The 17,452-nt window shown below is 39.8% G+C and overlaps 1 protein-coding gene across 3 annotated transcripts in view; it reads left to right on the top strand.

The window, feature by feature from the left end:
* The window catches only part of Dnah9 (dynein axonemal heavy chain 9), a 330,995-nt gene that overhangs the window by 239,112 nt on the left and 74,431 nt on the right, over positions 1 to 17,452 (top strand). For 2 of the 3 annotated variants that reach the window (XM_046420725.1, XM_058571595.1), the window contains exons 51-54: positions 4,241 to 4,360; positions 6,774 to 6,962; positions 9,767 to 10,002; positions 16,057 to 16,179. In XM_046420725.1, coding sequence (XP_046276681.1) covers positions 4,241 to 4,360; positions 6,774 to 6,962; positions 9,767 to 10,002; positions 16,057 to 16,179 — 668 coding nt within the window. Of the gene's footprint in view, positions 1 to 4,240; positions 4,361 to 6,773; positions 6,963 to 7,243; positions 7,427 to 9,766; positions 10,003 to 16,056; positions 16,180 to 17,452 lie in introns of those variants that run through there. The other variant, XM_058571596.1, reaches the window with a different exon arrangement.

The raw sequence follows: 17,452 nt of genomic DNA, 5'->3' as shown, positions 1-17,452 counted from the left end.
AAACCAAGCTGTGATATTTACTGGTGGTGTCTTTAGAATGCCCAAACTAAAGTTTCCTAAAGTAAAATGGACACGATAATAGAAATGGCTTCACCAGATTGTTGTGAGGATTAAAGGAAATTGCACAAGTAAAGCTTGAAGCCAGACCTGCCCAGGACAGAGGGAGCAGCAGGAACAGCCTGTGGTCTCGCTGCTGCCCCTCTACCTCTCCTGCCCTCCTTTGCCTCACACACTGTCTATCACATGCATGTCCACTGCACGCAAGAATTCAGTCGCTCCCGTAATCAACTTCAATCCAAACAATTTTCTGGATATTTAATTTCTACACCTGCATTCCAGGCAAATGAGACGCTTGCTGCACATTTGTCATGACGATAAAGCAGGTCTTACAAATTGTCAAAAGCAGGATTTTAGACGTGCGGCATGCCTCATGTGGCGTGGGTTTATTGATTGCTAAATGAAAACCTGTGACTAATGTCTCTAATTCGAAGATCCTTGCCACCAATCTCTATTTTTGAAAGATACTTTGGGACTGGGGATGTAGCTCAGTGGTAGAGCACTTTCCTAGCATGTGTGAGGCCATGAGCTTGATCCTCAGCACCACTAATAATAGTAATAATAATAATAATAATAATAATAATAATAAAGGTTTTGGTAAAGCAGCTGATCTCTAAAATACTTGCTTTGTAAATCCAGATGTTCATGGAACATTTATTTAAAACAGGTGATAATCTCCATAGCAGTTCCTCTTCAAAGAACACCAAGTGTAAAATACTGTGATATCCCCATTCCAGATTTCTGGGAGGAAAAGACCTCCCAATAATTTCATGTTTTTCAGTCTCTCCCAGGAAAGAATAACAAAAGAATTTTTGAGACTCTCTACTCAAGCTATTTTAACTAAAAGAACATTTGGTGCAAAGGGGATGTTTTCAAAATGTTTATACCTTTTCAGTAGCCGACATTCACATGATGAGCCCACTCAACCTGTGAAAGCAATAAGAATATGTTTAAAATCCTTGGCTACCTTAGGGAGGCACTTCTGTTCTGCCAAAATATTTTCTAGTGGAAAAATATATATATTCTTGCTTTTAACCACCTCCTCTCCATCCTTTGCTTATTCGTGTGCCTATTAACATCAAGAGAATGTGAACTGTCCCTGCTAATACCAGAGGACAAAGGCCATCACCTGTCCCTAATATGCAGGCTCACTCAGAGCAAGAAAATTCCTCCCCATTTGCTGTTGAAGCCCTTCCAGCCTTCTCCAGTTATACACACAAACACACTCTCACTCATAGACACACACATACATGCTCACACATGCACACACATAGATACCTGCCACATGCATGCTTTGTGGTTAGAATTTAAGGATAATTTCCAGTACAGAATTTTATATTCAGGATGCATAAAGTGGGTTTCTTCTTTAATTTTTCTATGGCTTATCCTCAAGGAACTTTCTCAAAAAACATAAGTAAGAGGTAAATTATCTGAATAGTTTAAAAAGTCTGAAAATGCCTTTTTGTTTAACTGAAGTAACAATTAATTTGCCAAGTTTTGAATTCCGAGTTGCTATTTTTTCCCCTTGAAACACAGAGTGCTTTATTCTGTTGTTGGTGAGAAGTGTAATGAACCATTGGGGTCCCATTCCTTTGTGAATGCTGTCCCCCCCACACACACACTCAACTTTCTGGAAGTCTTTCAACCTTCTCTTTATTCTTAGTATCTGAAACTTTACACTGTTGTGCTTAGCTGTCATTCTCTTTGTATTTGTTGTGCTTTGCATGTAAAGACTTACTGTCTTCAGCTCTGGAAACTATTTGGTATTATCTCATCCTTCTGTCTTCTTTTTCATCCCATCTTCTGGAATGCATATTGGTTGGATGACAGCCCTCCTGACATAGTCCTCTATTTCCCTTCTTTTTGTCACTGTATGATTTCTTGTCATTTCTAGGAGATTTCCTCAAATTCCTCCTTTAGCCCTTCCCTTGAACTTAATATGTTGTAAATTAACAATGCAATACTGGTCATTGCCAAGAGTTGTTTTGGTAGCATCTTGTTCTCATTTGAGGGGTGAAATATCTTGCATATCTCTGATAAAGTAGTTGGAAAAGGTTTTAACATTGCTGTTGTTGTTACTGAATTATCTCTCTTTTTCCAGACCCTCATTTTCCTCTTATTTACCTTAACCTAAGTTTTCATTAACATCTTCTTGTTCTTTCATGTTTATAAGAGGTAATGTTCAAAAACTGATTCTATGCACTTGACAAAATCATGCTATGTGCATGAATGAATATACCACAATGAATTCCACCTTTAAGTATATGTGTAAGGCAGCAATCAAAAATAAATAAATATTGGCTGGGGTTGTGACTCGGTGGTAGAGCACTTGCCTTGCATGCATGAGGCCCTGGGTTCGGTCCCTAGCACCACATAAAAATAAACAAATAAAAATAAAGATATCATGTTTATCTACAACTAAAAAATTTTAAAATAAATAAATAAACAAGTGAAAGGAAGACCAGTAGGATTAGAGAAAGGGAATAGGGAGAGTGAGCAGGAGAAGGGAAGGGGGTACTAGGGACTGAAATGGAGTAAACCAAATCCCATTCAGTATGATTTTGTCAAAATGAGCCCAATTATTATGTGCAGTTATAATATTCTAATAAAAATATTTAGAAAGGCAAAAAAAACCCCGCTGATTCTAGTTCTGCAGGTAAGTGCAGAGCTGACTGGTATATTTGTTTTCCAAATCAAATAAGTTACGTTGGATGCTCCCTAAATGCCAAAATATGGTGCTTTTTCTCTGCCCCTGTTGACTCTCTTGCCTGGTGGCCTAGGTGCCGAGGGGCATTGAATGCTGGACATGGGGATGGAGATATGAAGTGGATCCATAGGCTCCCAATGAGCCCCCCTATTTCCAGCTCCTCTCTCCCCCATCACACCTGACATTCCCAAAATCTCCAACTCACAGTGGGGCTCTGTGGGCTCATCAGCTCCCCCTCTGGTGAGATATGGGAGCTGCAGCTTCCTCCTTCCTCCTCCTGCTCTGCACTCCCTCCATAGCATGACCCTCCAAAGATCTTTTGGAAAGCCTCATCCTCCAACAGCATTCACCAGTTTGCTTGCTGTTAAGGGCTTTATGGCTTTTTTAATTGCTTTGCAATCATTTTAGAGAAGTCTGGGGAAGAGAGGTGGGAAATGAGTGGCCAGTCTGCCATCATTAATCAGATGGCTCACCACCTGCTCTTAAACCTACTTGGCTATGTAAACTTGGCCTTGTATTTATTTCTCTTGTGACTTTAGTAATGGCTAACAGAACAGCCTGAACCCCAGTCACTGCACACACATGGGACACATTTGTAGGTATCTCCTGTGTTTTCTTTATACATACAAATATGTATTCTTGAGGGCATCAAATGCTTTATGCTCCAGTTCTAGATTATTTTTTATTTGTACATAATACATTTATTTTGTTCATTTATTTTTATGTGGTGCTGTGGATTGAACCCAGGGCCTTGCACATGCCAGGCGAGTGCTCTACCGCTGAGCCACAACCCCAGCCCCAGTCCTAGATTCTTAATAATTTTTTAAAAAATCAAAACTATGACTTTTTCAAAAATATTCCCATACTTTGCAATAACAGGAAACAAGCGATGAGGTTATATAAGAGTTGTCCCATAGGTCTAAGGCCTTCTAGTCAAAGGAGGACTGAGATTTCAGACAGCCCTGTCCTGACTAGACACAGAAGGTACAGTCAGTGATCCAGGAAGAACTGCCCTGGTATCCTCTGGACCATGTTTTAGTTTCCCCCAGTTTTAATGTGCTTTTGCTTTTAGTAGCAGGACTTGCACCATTTTGTCAGACCACAAGAACCCAATTTTCCCCAATACAAAGAGAGGTGGGATGTATGCACCCCACCTCCCACATCAGTCTCACCTCCTATAGCCTTTACCCCATGACTGAGGTGTTGGAGTGTGGGAGCTCAGCTCTCTCACCTTGGATGAGAAATCTCTGCATTCCCACTCTATAGCCTCACTACGGTATAAAGCCAACTTCTTCCCTGGGACTCCACTTGAGATCATTTAGTTGGCTCCTTTCCTTCCCTACCCTGCTTTCCCAGGCCCTTAAGCTCCCCACAACCCAACAACTTCTTCTATAATCACATGAACCCTCATCTCAGAAGCACTGGAGGTGACCTGAGCTGGGATTACTGACAGACCTTTTGCTCCTTCCTAAACAGCACCTTAATGAAAACCTGGCAAAGCTCACTGCCAAGTTTGAGAAAGCAACTGCCGACAAACTCAGATGTCAGCAAGAAGCTGAAATGACCGCAGGCACCATCTCCCTTGCAAACCGCCTGGTGAGTGCACACCTCGGCAGCCTGAGATCCAGTTACATTAGCAGCTCTGTGGAGTGTTGTGAAGGTGTGAAATAGATGGCACAGCTCAGCACTGCCCATCTTGAGGGGAAACATTAATACGTGCTGGGATGCAGGGACTGAGACCTCAGGAAAGTGTGGACATGCACCCTGGTCATTCCAAGAGTTTTCTTATAGAGATGGTCAGATGGAAGGAAACACTGGATCTGTCACACCCATGCAAGATGCAATTATGCTTGCATGTGTGTAGAAACATACTAGAGGAAGCATGTATTTTATAGGCAAACTCTAAAGATCTTATTTATGTTATGTTTTGATAATAAGAATGTAGTCTCAGGGCCTCTCCATGCAATCTCTCCTGCAGGCTAGCCAGATATCTTCCATAGTGACCCAGGACTCCGAGACAGAAAGTGGACAGTCTCAGTCTCTTAAAGCCTGGACACAAAACCCAGCACAATGGCACTTCCACTATCTTCTATCTATCCAAGCAGTCACAGATTCAAGGACAGGGAGATAGGCATGAACTCTTGATGAGGAATGTCAAAGAATTTGTGGCCTTTTTCAATCCCCCCCATTGTTTGATTTTATCATCATCTTTATTAGTTAAGATCTTGCAAAGCAGTTCGTTGAATGAGGTTACTCTTCAATTGAGAGTCTTAGCAACACCATCCCTACCAGTGAAGGGAAATATAATCGATTCTTTTTTACATTTATTCCAGACACCACTTATTTCTATAACAAAGCCATATTTTTTAATTTAGGGAGAAATGAGTCATTGCCACCATTAAACTGAGTCACGCATTAGTAAAGAAAGGCTGTACCACAAGTGTGTGTCTGTGCTTGCTTGTGGGACCAGCCTCTACATAATTTAGAGACCCTCCATTCAACTGAATGGTTTGATTTAGACACAGCACCTCCACAATTGGGCGAGAAATCATCCAGATTTCCTAGCTGGCTTGCCTTCCATTCAGCTCCCTGATGGGTTTCCAAAACTCAGCACAATTTTCTGCACCTGGCTAGAGCATTTTCTGAGATGGTTCTCATGGGAGGCAGGATGGCACTAGGCTAGAGAAACATGAGGCACATGTTCTGAAACCACCTCTTTCCTCTACCAGTGGATTGTGGGGAAATACTTACACCCTTCTAGTCTAATCTAAATATGGAATGGGAATGGTGAAGTTAGCGAATTCCTCAGGTCCTTCCCAGTTCTGACACTATATGGTGGCTTCTTTCAAGGGAAAAATGAAGGGCAAGTCCTCACACAGGAACGAAGCTCCATGAGACACCTTGCAATCCTCGGTGGAAAGATGGCTCTATTCCCAAGGAGAGGGTTGCTATCCCAAAGTGGGCCAGGTCAATCAGGGTGTGTTCCGGAGTCTGTGGTCCTCGGCACACACCCCTGTATGCACAGTACTTCTAGCATTTGTGTCTTACTTACCACGTGGTAATTATTTATAGCACACAGATTTGATTTTGTTTATTTTCATTGTATAATGAAAAATGCGATGGAAGGCAGGCCAGCATTTAGAGAGGGAGAGGTGCCTAGTTTTCTGATAGGTCTTATAGACCAGGTATTGTGCTAAGTGATTAACACATAGATTGTATTTAATGTTCCCAACAACCTGTAAAGTGGGTGTGTCAATCTCCACAGGGGGAAAAGGGCAGAGCCTAAAAGCTTGTTTTTCAGCAAACCATAGCAATCATGCATACCCATGTTCTTAGCAGCCCAATTCACAATAGCCAAGCTATGGAACCAGCCTAAGTGCCCATCAGTAGACAAATGCGTAAAGAAAATGTAATGTGTGCATGTGTGGATATATGTGTGTGTGTGCACACACAATGGAGTTTTGTTCAGCCATAAAGAAGAACAAAGTAATGTCATTTGTAGGAAAATGGTTGGAACTAGAGGCCATCATGTTAAACAACATAAGTACCAAACTCAGAAAGTCAAGCATCATATATTCTCACTCATATGTGGAAGTTAGAGAGAAGAAAGTATTTTTTAGAGGGAATCTCATGAAAATATAAGGAATCCAGTAGAGGATGGTAACCAGGGGTAGGGGGAGAGGAAAAGGAGAAGTACCTGCTCATGAAATTGATCAAATTATGTCATGTGCATGTAGAAACGTATCATAATGAATCTCACTATTATATATAATCATAATGCACCAATTTAAAAAAATACAGTCATCTTTCTGTGGTCCTCTTAATGCATAGCCCAGAACAAGGGCTTGTTTGCTGAAATCAGGACAAACCGCACTAATTGAAAGGGTCAAACAAATGAAGTCCTGGCTCTTCCTGCTCTGAACGTGCAATGTGTGATCTCTGTGGCCAGATCCACTGCTCTTTTGCCTGGCATGTGACAGCATCTTCTCTCTGGCCTTTGAAATGGTAGGTTGGAGGACTCGCTTCTGAAAACGTGAGGTGGGCAGAAGCTGTGCAGAACTTGAAGCAGCAGGAAAGGACGTTGTGTGGAGACATTTTGCTTATTACAGCTTTCATTTCGTACCTTGGCTTCTTTACCAAAAAATACCGGCAGAGCCTCATGGACGGGACCTGGCGACCCTACCTGAGCCAGCTGAAAGTACGTACTTCCTGAATCTCTCCTGACTGTGTCCACTCGTGGGTACCAGTGAGGTCACACAACCACAGGAACTCAAACCTTCTGGTGCCCTCTTGCACACTCACTCCTACCGCTCTTTTAGCACCAGGCCTGGGACATGGGTGTCTGTGTCCTTCTACCCTGCCTTGCATTGTGGCCCACTACCCTTTAGGCCAGCCAAGGACAGAATCTCACTTCTCAATGAAGCTCTTCATGGGAATTTGGGTCCTCTGGCCAGAAGCTCTCTCTTGGCCCTCCTCAAAATAGTAAAACCCAGGAGACCCGAAAAGAACCTTGTTTTTCTCATATCTTCCAGCTCCAGAGCCAAATGTCATAGGAGCAGCTGGGGAAGTTCCATTTCCCTACTCATTGCACCTTGTCACCAGGCCTCAAAGCCGCCTAATTTGTGCCTGGGACTCCTCCGAGACACGCCCACCACAGCTCAGGTGATTTTGCCATGGGCTGCACAGGTGCTCTTTATATAAGTAGATGAATCTATTCCCGGCTCCTTCCTCTACACCTCTCCCACCCAACTTAATGAAGTAGGGGAGGTGCTAGTTTCTAATCAAAGGGGAATCTAAGCTGCACTTGGATCCTATAGTCAGAATAATTCCTAATATTCCCATGGCATATTCACATCACTCATTATCATTAGTTCACAAATATTCAGTGAGCATCCAGTGTGCCCTACACTCCATTCTAAAGGAGTCTCAGAAGTCATCCAAGATCAGGATACCACCAACATGTTCACAGAGGATCTTAAATTCATAAAATTCAGCTATGGGAAGCATCAGCACCAAAAGTTCACAATGTACAGTAAGGGATGTCTTCCAAAATTCATTGGTAGCTGTATCCCCAGAACAAAAAAAAATGCATTTGAGGGGGGATACATGATTTCCCAGATTATCTCATAAAATCCTACTTCTGTGATGATTTGCTAAACAGTGATTTAAAGACTATTATAGTACTTGGAATGGTACAAGTACTAGTTAAGCTATTATAAGATAGCAGTACTCGTTGTGTTAACTAGTCATGTTAAAAGTACTAATTAAACTGTTATTTTGTTCATCTTGAACACTGGTGGAAATGAGGAAATTGTTGAAAGAACCATCATTAACTGAGCAAATGACGATGAGCTGCTTTGTAGCAGCTGGTGAGGATTTTGCTGGCTTTGTACGGGGTTCTTAAACATTTTTGTGCCATAGACTCCTTAGTCTGTTTTCAGCTTCTGTAACAGAGTACCTGAGACTGGGTAATTTATAAAGAGCAGAGTTTTTGTTTTGTTTTGTTTTGTTTTGTTTGGCTTATGCTTCAGGAGTCTTGAAGCCCAAGAGCTCTGACATCTGGTGAGGGCTTTTGTGCTGTATCATCCCAGAGTGGGAGCCAAAAATACAAGACAGGGTGAGAGCCAGAGAGCAAGAGGGGGCCAAACTCACTTTTACAACAAATCCACTCTCACGATGACTAACCCACTCCACGGTAAGGACAGAAATCCCCTTAGGAGGGCACAGCATCCATCCCCTCATCACCTCTTATTAGGGTCCCCTCCCAGCTCTGTGGCATTAAGTTCTCAGCACATGAATTTAAGGGGCACATTCAAACTATAACAGACACTCTGCTAAAAAAAAAAATACTAATGCCTTCTCAAAATAATGCCACTGTGAATAAGATTAAAAGAAAAATGTTAAAACTATATCCGATCCCAGGATGAGAACCTTGAAGGGGCTGATTTCTCCTTAACAGTTTGTTTGATGGCATAGCACCGGCCATTTGTGCCCTTAATAGATCAAGGTAAGGGACAGGAGATGGTTTGAAGAGATTTTCCTGGAGCAACTGGGCAAAGCACAGCACAGAGAGGAGAGAGACAGAGGGGTTGAAAGGGACTATGTCTGACTCCCGAAAACATTTCACTAAATAAAAATAGCCAGGCACAAAAGGTCACATATTGTCTGATTCCATTTATATTAAATATCCATAATCAGAAAATCCATGGAGACAGAAAACATATTAGTAGTTGCCAAGAGCTTGGAGTAGAGAGAAATGAGGAGAGATTATTTCATGCGTACGAGGTTCCCTCTTGGAGCAATGAAAATGTTTTGGATATAGACAGAGCCTATGGTTGTACAACATTGCGAATGTTCTAAATGCCACTGAATCCGACACCTTAAAATGGTTAGTTTTCTGTTGTGTGAATTTTACTTCTGGTTTTTAAAAAGTGTATATGAGTCATCGATGAAAAAGATTGCTTGTAGGAAAATTAAAATAAGAAAAGGAAGGGTCTGGGATCCCTGAAGGGACCCTGGAGAAGCCAAGGGGAAGAGTTCTCAGGGATGGTGGATGCTCTCTGCAGGCAAATGTGCAGAGCAGGTCCTGCGAGCAACCGTGGGAGTAGGATGTTTGGGGCAGGTGGGAAAGTAAGCCTTTCTAACCCTTTGCAAGGTGGTGCAATAGATGAAAGTTTCAGGCTGGTAACTGAGAGACATGGTAGAAAAATAAATGTAGGAGGTTCTATATTAAAATATAACCCATCTCTAGAAGAAATTTGGTTTAGGTGAATATAACAAAGAGCAATGGGCTGATTTTCTATTATTATTTATCTATCAAGAGAAAAAAAGACTATCAGGACTTCAACAAAACACCTGATTCCAAAAAATGATCACACCCCCATGCACACTCTTTGGGGGAACCTTGATCTTGCTTTTTAAAGTGAGATCTGGGTCCACCACCACCCCCCGCCACTGAGAAAATGCTCCTCCATTCTGAACACATGTGTTCACTTTCACCAGGTTCCCATCCCAGTCACCCCAACTCTGGATCCTCTAAGAATGCTGACAGATGATGCCGATGTGGCTGCCTGGCAGAATGAGGGCCTCCCGGCAGACCGCATGTCCATGGAGAATGCCACCATCCTCATCAACTGTGAGCGCTGGCCGCTCATGGTGGACCCTCAGCTACAAGGCATTAAGTGGATCAAGACCAAATATGGAGAAGACCTCCTGGTCACCCAGATCGGTCAGAAAGGGTAAGTAACTGAGCACGAAAGTCACCATTTTGCCATGGATGCAGGAAAAACAAATGTAAGTGTGTATGTATGGCACATCAAAATATTCGGCTGTCATGTTTAACTGAAAAGAACAAAAAAAAAAAAATTTTAAAGAAGAAAAGAAATATCAGGAGCAGACATTAGGCGCCCCCTAGCTTGTCTCTCTTTTCCTGATCTCACACAAGGTCCTTCCGGATTGCTCCTGGTTCTCCTCCCAGTTCCCCCACCTCTAATTAGGGAGTTAGAGTGGGTACAGAATTTACAAAAAGTAGTTTTCTGTGAATGGATACTTGCGCTTATTATACAATGGTGTGAATGTACCCTTAAAGTGATGCAGATGCTAAATTTTATATTTTGTGTATTTTCCCATAATGAAAAATACAGTCACGCGTGTCATTTAATGATAGGGATTCGTGATGATAGGTGCCTTGGTATGCAGTTTTATCATCGTGTGAACATCACATTCTTTTTTTGTTATTGTTATTTTTAGGTACATATGACAATAGAATATATTCTGACATATTGTACATACATGGGATATCACTTCTCATTATTGTGGTTGTTCCTAATGTGGCATTACACTGGACATGTACTCAACCATGAACATAGGGAAAGTTGAGTTCAATTCACTCTTCTTTCTATTCCTATTCCCCCTCCCTTGCTTTCATTCCCCCTTGTGTAATCCAATGAACTTTTCTTCTTCCCCACCACCTTATTGTGTGTTAACATCCACATATCAGAGTGAACATTCAGGCTTTGTTTTAAGGGGGATTGGCTTATTTCACTCAGCATGATAGTCTCCAATTCCATCTATTTACCAGCAAATGCCATGGATTTCCAGTTTTCCCAGCATCATTTGTTGAAGAAGTTATCTTTTCTCCAATGTATGTTTATGGTGCATTTGTCTAGTATGAGATAACTGTATTTATGTGGGTTTGTCTGTATGTCCTCTATTCTGTACCATGGGTCTTCAATGCATTTTTTGTTACTATAGCTCTGTAGTATAATTTACTATAATTTAAGTTCTCGTATTGTGATGCCTCCTGCTTTATTTTTCTTGTTAAGGATTGCTTTGGCTTATTTTTCCAAATGAATTTCATGACTGCTTTTTCTATCTCTATAAAGTACACCTTTGGCATTTGGTAGTATGTCCATTTTGACAATATTAATTCTGCCTATCTAAGAACATGGGAGATCTTTCCATCTTCTAAGACCTTTTTCAATTTCTTTCTTTAGTGTTCTGTAGTTTTCATTATAGAGGTCTTTCACCTTTTTTGTTAGATTGGTTCCCCAATATTTTATTTTCTTTTATAAAGGGATCGTTTTCCTGATTTCCCTTTCAGTTGATTCATCACTGATGTATAGGAACACAAATGATTTATGGGTGTTAATTTTACCTATTGCAACTTCGCTGAATTCATTTATGAATTCTGGAAGCTTTTTGGTGGAGTGTTTTTGGGTCTCCTAAGTATAGAATCATGTCTTCAGCAAATAGGGATAGTTTGAGTCCTTTTTTTCTTATTTGTATCACCTAAATTTCTTTCTTCTGTCTAATTGCTCTGGCTAGAGTTTGTCAAATGCTTTTTCTGCATCTATTGAGATAATCATGTGATTCTTGTCTTTAAGTCTATTGATGTGATGAATTATGTTTATTGATTTCCATATGTTGAGCCAACCTTGCATCTCTGGGATGAACCCCAAACGATCATGGTGCACAATCTTCTAATATGTTTTTGTATGTGATTTGCCAGTATTTTATTAAGAATTTTTGCATTTATTAGCATACTATAGTGATGCAACCACATCAACGTTTGTAGCAGCTCAATTCACAATAGCTAAACTAGGTGTCCTTCAGCAGATAAATAGATAAAGAAAATGTGGTATATATACACAGTGGAATATTATTCAGCCATAAAGAAAAATGATATTATGGCATTTGCCAGTAAATAGTTGGAACTAGAGACTATCATGCAAAGTAAAATAAGCCAATCTCAAAAAAACCCCAAAGCATTTAGATATCTCTCTGATATCTAAATGCTAATTCATAATAAGGATGGTAGGTAGGGAAGAACTAAAGTACTTTGATTAGGTTAAAGGGAATGGAGGGAAAAGGGAGGAATGGGAATAGGAAATTTAGTAGAATGAATCAGACATAACTTCGGTGTGTTCATATATGAATACATGAGCAATATAATTTCTAAATCATGTACAACCAGAAGAAAGTATATATTATGTATAATATATACTTTGAACTGTCATGTGTAACTAAAAAGAACAAATAAATAAAGAGTACTGGGAAAAGAAGAATTTTTGCATCTGTGTTCATCAGAGATATTGGCCTGAAGTTTTCTTTCCTTGATGTGTCTTTGTCTGGTTTTGGTATCAGGGTGATACTACCTTCATAGAACGAGTTTGGAAAGGTTCCTTCCTTTACTATTTAATGGAATAATTTGAGAAGGATTGTTGTTACTTCTACAAAGGTCTGGTAGAACTTAGCTGAGATTTCATCTGGCCCTGGGCTTTTCTTTTTTGTTAGGCTTTTGATGGCATCTTCAATTCCATTGCTTGAAATTGATCTGTTTAAATTTTCTATGTCCTCATGATTCAATTTTGGTGAGTCATTTGTCTCTAAAAATTTTTCAAAGTCTTCAAGATTTTCTTTTTTTTTTTTTTTTTTTAACTTGGTACTGGGGATTGAGCTCAGGGGCACTCAACCGTTGAGCCACATACCCAGCCCTATTTTGTATTTTTTTATTTAGAGAACAGGGTTTCACTGAGTTGCTTAGCACCTCACCATTGCTGAGACTGTCTTTGAACTTGTGATCCTTCCCTCTCAGCCTCCTGAGCTACAAGATTTTCTATTTTATTAGAGTATAAATGTACAAAACAGTTTGTGATTATTGTTTGTATTTCAGTAGTGTCCATCGTGATATTTCCTTTCTCATCATGAATTTTAGTAATTTGAGTTTTCTCTCTCTTTCTCTTTGTTAGCTTGGCTAAGGATTTATCATTTTTATTTACATTTTCAAAGAAGCAACTTTTTGTTTTGTTGATTTTTAATTTTTAATTTTTTTATTTTTTTTCTTCAATTTCATTGATTTTTGGCATGGAACATTCTTACACAAAGTGAGATAGGTATGATGTCACTAGGTGGCATAACTTATAGAACCACTGTCATATAGGCAATCATTGATGACTAAAATGTTGTTTTGTGGCATATGATAGTCCATTAAATAGTTGTTTTGTTTTTTTAAGTGATGGAGGCAATATTTGAACCCAGGTTATCCTCACTGAGAGACCTGAGATTTATCCAACATAGCACAAGTGAGGTGAGGTTTGCTTCTCTGGTCATGTGTCCCTAACATGCTCTCCCACAGGTCTAGTTCACCCAGGATTATTTACACCTAATGTGTAATGTTAAAAATAACAGTTAAACACCTTTAATCCCAGTTACTCAGGAGGCTGAAGCAGGAGGCTAGAAAATTTGAGGCCAGGCTCTGCAACTTAACAAGACCCTGTCCAATATAAGTATTGGGGTTGTAATTCATTGGTAGAGGGTCCCTAGGTTCAATCTCATGAACTATAAATAATAATTGTAAAACAGAGCAAATGAACACCCAGGAATGACATGATATATTTTTATCTACATCTTCAGTCACAGAATAATCTAACCTTAATCTTCTTCCCAAACTTTGGTTAAAGTATCCCTTTCTAGTCAACAGAATGCATTTTAGATAGAAGTGCAATTGTTTTTAGAGGTGGGGGGGGGTGTTGCTCATTGCTACATCCCCACTACCACAAACACCGCCTGACACTTTGTTGGCCTTCAATAAATATTTGTTCAATTAATTCTCCGTTCATGTCTATTGACTACTTTTCTGTTGGATGGTTTTTTAGATTTGTTGTACTTTATTTGAATGCAAATGCTGTATTATCCATACAATGTGTAATCTTCTTTTGTCAAGTGAATGAAAAACCTGTCTAGGCTTTTTATTTGTGAGATTTGACATACTATTGTTCATTTAATTTTGCTTTTATTTGTTCAGACTTATCACCCATTTCTTCTGCGGATCATCTTTAGAAAAATGTCTTTTTTTTTTCCTCCAGAAATTTTATTATATTTTGGTTTTCTGTGAATTTTCTTTTTACACTGAAATCCAATCATACTTTAAGTTCCCTAAATGAGATGCAGACTAATTTTCCAAGTGGTTAGCTGCTGTCCCAATGTAACCTATTACATTTTCCATCCTTTTCTCGATTAATTAGAAATGCCATTTTACTGTATCATTATTGTATTAAACAGCATTTTTGTTCTTTTTATGTGTCTCATACTAGCTTACTGACCTCGATTTTAAATTATTTAGTTATAAATTCAGTCACATTAATTGTAGTATTTCTCATTACAAAAGTAATGCATTAAAATTGTGGAAAAGGTAGCGAGAAGTAGTTACTGATAAAAGGAAAGAGGACTATGATTGTTGCTGCATGGTAGAGCACTTGTCTAGCTAGTATGCACAAAGTCCTGGGTTCGATTCCCAGCACATTACTTAATTAATTAAAGTTAAAAGGGTTGGGATGTATATAGCTCAGTGGTGTGGTGAAGCACTTGTCCAGCAGGTGTGAGACCTGGGTTTCAATCTCCAGTACTGCAAAAAAGGAAAAAGAGAAAAGAAATAATACTTTCTATAACTTATCATTCAAAAATATTGCTAACTTGCTAACTTTTCAATACTTGTCCTTTAAGAGTTCTTTTGACTGGGTATGGTGGTGCGTGCCTGTAATCTCAGCGACTGAGGAGGCTGAGGCAGGATTGTCAAAAGTTCAAGATCAAACTCAGCAACTTAATGAGACCTTCATCAATTTAGTAAGACTCTATATCAAAAGGAAAAAACTGGGGCAGTAGTTCAATGATAAAGCATCCTTGGGTTCAATTCCCAATCGAGAGAGAGAGAGAGAGAGAGAGAGAGAGAGAGAGAGAGACTTTTTTTTACATACCTGTATTGTTGAAGTTACATAAAATATTTTAGCATTAGATAATATGAGTCTTCTTTCTTCTTCATCATTTTATTTTTGTTAACTGGCCTTATGGTATTCCTTTATGATGACTTTAAAATCTTTGTTCAAGTTATGTAAAATGTTTTTGTTCTGTTTGAATTGGAATTAAATCAAACTTATAAATTGATTTGGGGAAATTCATTTATTATGTGTTTATTAAATGCTACAAAGCACTGAAAAGTTAAAAGTAACCTAGATATTAATTGATTGATTGATAAATAAGTTAAGTTATATAAATAAAATCTAATATCCAGTCATTAACATTTGCTTTGGGAGAATATTTAATAGCACAGGGAAATGTTTAAACTATATTTTATTTATGAAAACTGGGTTTTAAAGTAAAGATGCCATATGAATTCAATAATATAAAAACTAAATTTGAAAATACAACATGGCCCTCTGTATCTGCAGGACAGAAATCCACAGATTCAACCAACCACACATCAGAAATATATGAAAAACACTGTGCCTATAGTGGACACATGTAGACTTTTTTCCTTTGTCATTATTCCCTAAACAATAGAGTGTAACAATGATTTACATTGCATTTACTTTGTATTAGGTATTGTATGTAGAAAGTATACAGAATGATGTGTCCAGGTTAAATACAAATATTACATCACTTTATAGAAGGGACTTGAGCACCTGCGGATTCTGGTGTCCACAGGGGTCTGGAACCCCACAGTTACCAAAGGATCACTAAATGTCCAGTTATACCCAGTAAATGCCACATTGCTAATATAGTTATGATGAATTTCCATAATCTTTTTTGTATTTTGTAATTTCTCCCCATTTCTAAAAATGTACAAAATTACATAAATGTCACTTGAAATAGAGAAAAATGGGGCCACTGAAGACGTTTCAAATAGCTGTGCCTCCAAGTGTACTGCCATGCCTTGGAGGCCACGGTCATCTTATTAAATTGCCTCTGAGTGCACACCTGGCCACAGGCTCACACTGCCTGACTTGCTCCCCCAGCTACTTGCAAACCATCGAGCATGCCCTGGAAGCTGGAGACGTGGTACTGATTGAAAACCTGGAGGAGTCCATTGATCCTGTTCTGGGACCTCTGCTGGGGAGAGAAGTCATTAAGAAAGGACGGTAAGGCTCAGCTATGTGGCTGCCCCTGTGTGAAGAGCTGGTTCCCCACCCCAGTTAGAAATGTGGAGAGGTCTGCTCTTGCTAGAATCTCTTCTCCTCTGCTCTCGTCAAGTACCTCCCTGTAGCCAGCACACCTTTCTGTCTCCCAGCAGAGGGCTGCTTAGCTGCCCTTCTCTGGTAGAGAAGGCTTCCTGGCATGAACTTTGCTTTCTCAGTCAGCAACCCGTTGACTTCCTTCTAAATGGCCACAGTGTACAGTTTAGGAGGAACCTTGGAAGGAAAGTGGTCAAAAAGCAGACTGACACATAAGTATGAACATTTGATCCAAGTCAGATATCTGGGTTCTGAGAACCCAGCTCCTGTCATTTGATTTGCCTTCGACACATCAGTTCAGTGGTAGAGCCTAGAATATTCAATCAAGCCCTTGGGTTTGATTTCCAGCACCCCCCTCCACACCCACGCATACACAGTTCAGGTTCATCTTGGGTGCCATTACGGATTCAGGCTTAGCAAGAATAGGGCAGAAAGAGGATATGGTGCACAAGGGAAAGGAGAAGAAGTAGAAAAGCCATCCTCCCTAAGACAGGGAGTGATAATTATCATGAAGGCATGCTTGAGTTAGGATCTTAGTCCATTTTCTGTTTCTTTAACAAAATACCTGAGGCTGAGTAGTTTGAAAAGAAAATTGGTTTGCTCAACAATTTGGAGGCTAAAAAGTCCATGATCAGGCAGCTCCATCCTTTAGGCCTCTGGTGAGAGCTTTCTGGTTCCATCAAAATATGGTGGATGGCACTATGGCAGGAGGACATGTGAGAAGGACAGAGAGATTGTATGGCAAAACAGGAAGCAAGACACTGATTGAGGAGCCAGGCTCATTCATCTTGTAACCTACTCTCTTTGGAACTTATCCACTCCCATCAGACCTGACCCACTTCAGAGATGCAGCATAAATCCCTTCCCACCCCTGTGACCTAATTACCTCCTTCTACTTGGTCCTGCCTCTTAACATCAATATCATAACACAGGGGAGCAAACTTCCGGCCTGTGAACTTTTGGAGGACAAACCATATCCAACTGTAGCAAAAGTCTCACCCACTGCTCGGGCCCTAAGCTGCTTTTCCATGCTCATTTATGTGCTTAATTATTTTCACCCATCAAAGTCATTCTCTTGTCAGCCACGAATAAAAAAAAAAAAAAAAAGTATGACCTATCATAGCCTAAAAACACCTTTGTGCAAAGTACAAGATGCTGCTTCCTCCAAACACTTTACTGC

This window comes from Marmota monax, unplaced genomic scaffold (assembly GCF_021218885.2).
Source record: "Marmota monax isolate L192 unplaced genomic scaffold, Marmota_monax_Labrador192_F-V1.1 WCK01_AAM20220418_F8-fsc00274, whole genome shotgun sequence".
Classification (NCBI taxonomy): domain Eukaryota; kingdom Metazoa; phylum Chordata; class Mammalia; order Rodentia; family Sciuridae; genus Marmota; species Marmota monax.
The sequence above is the reverse complement of the archived record's forward strand: the minus strand, read 5'-3'. Positions and strand labels throughout refer to the sequence as shown.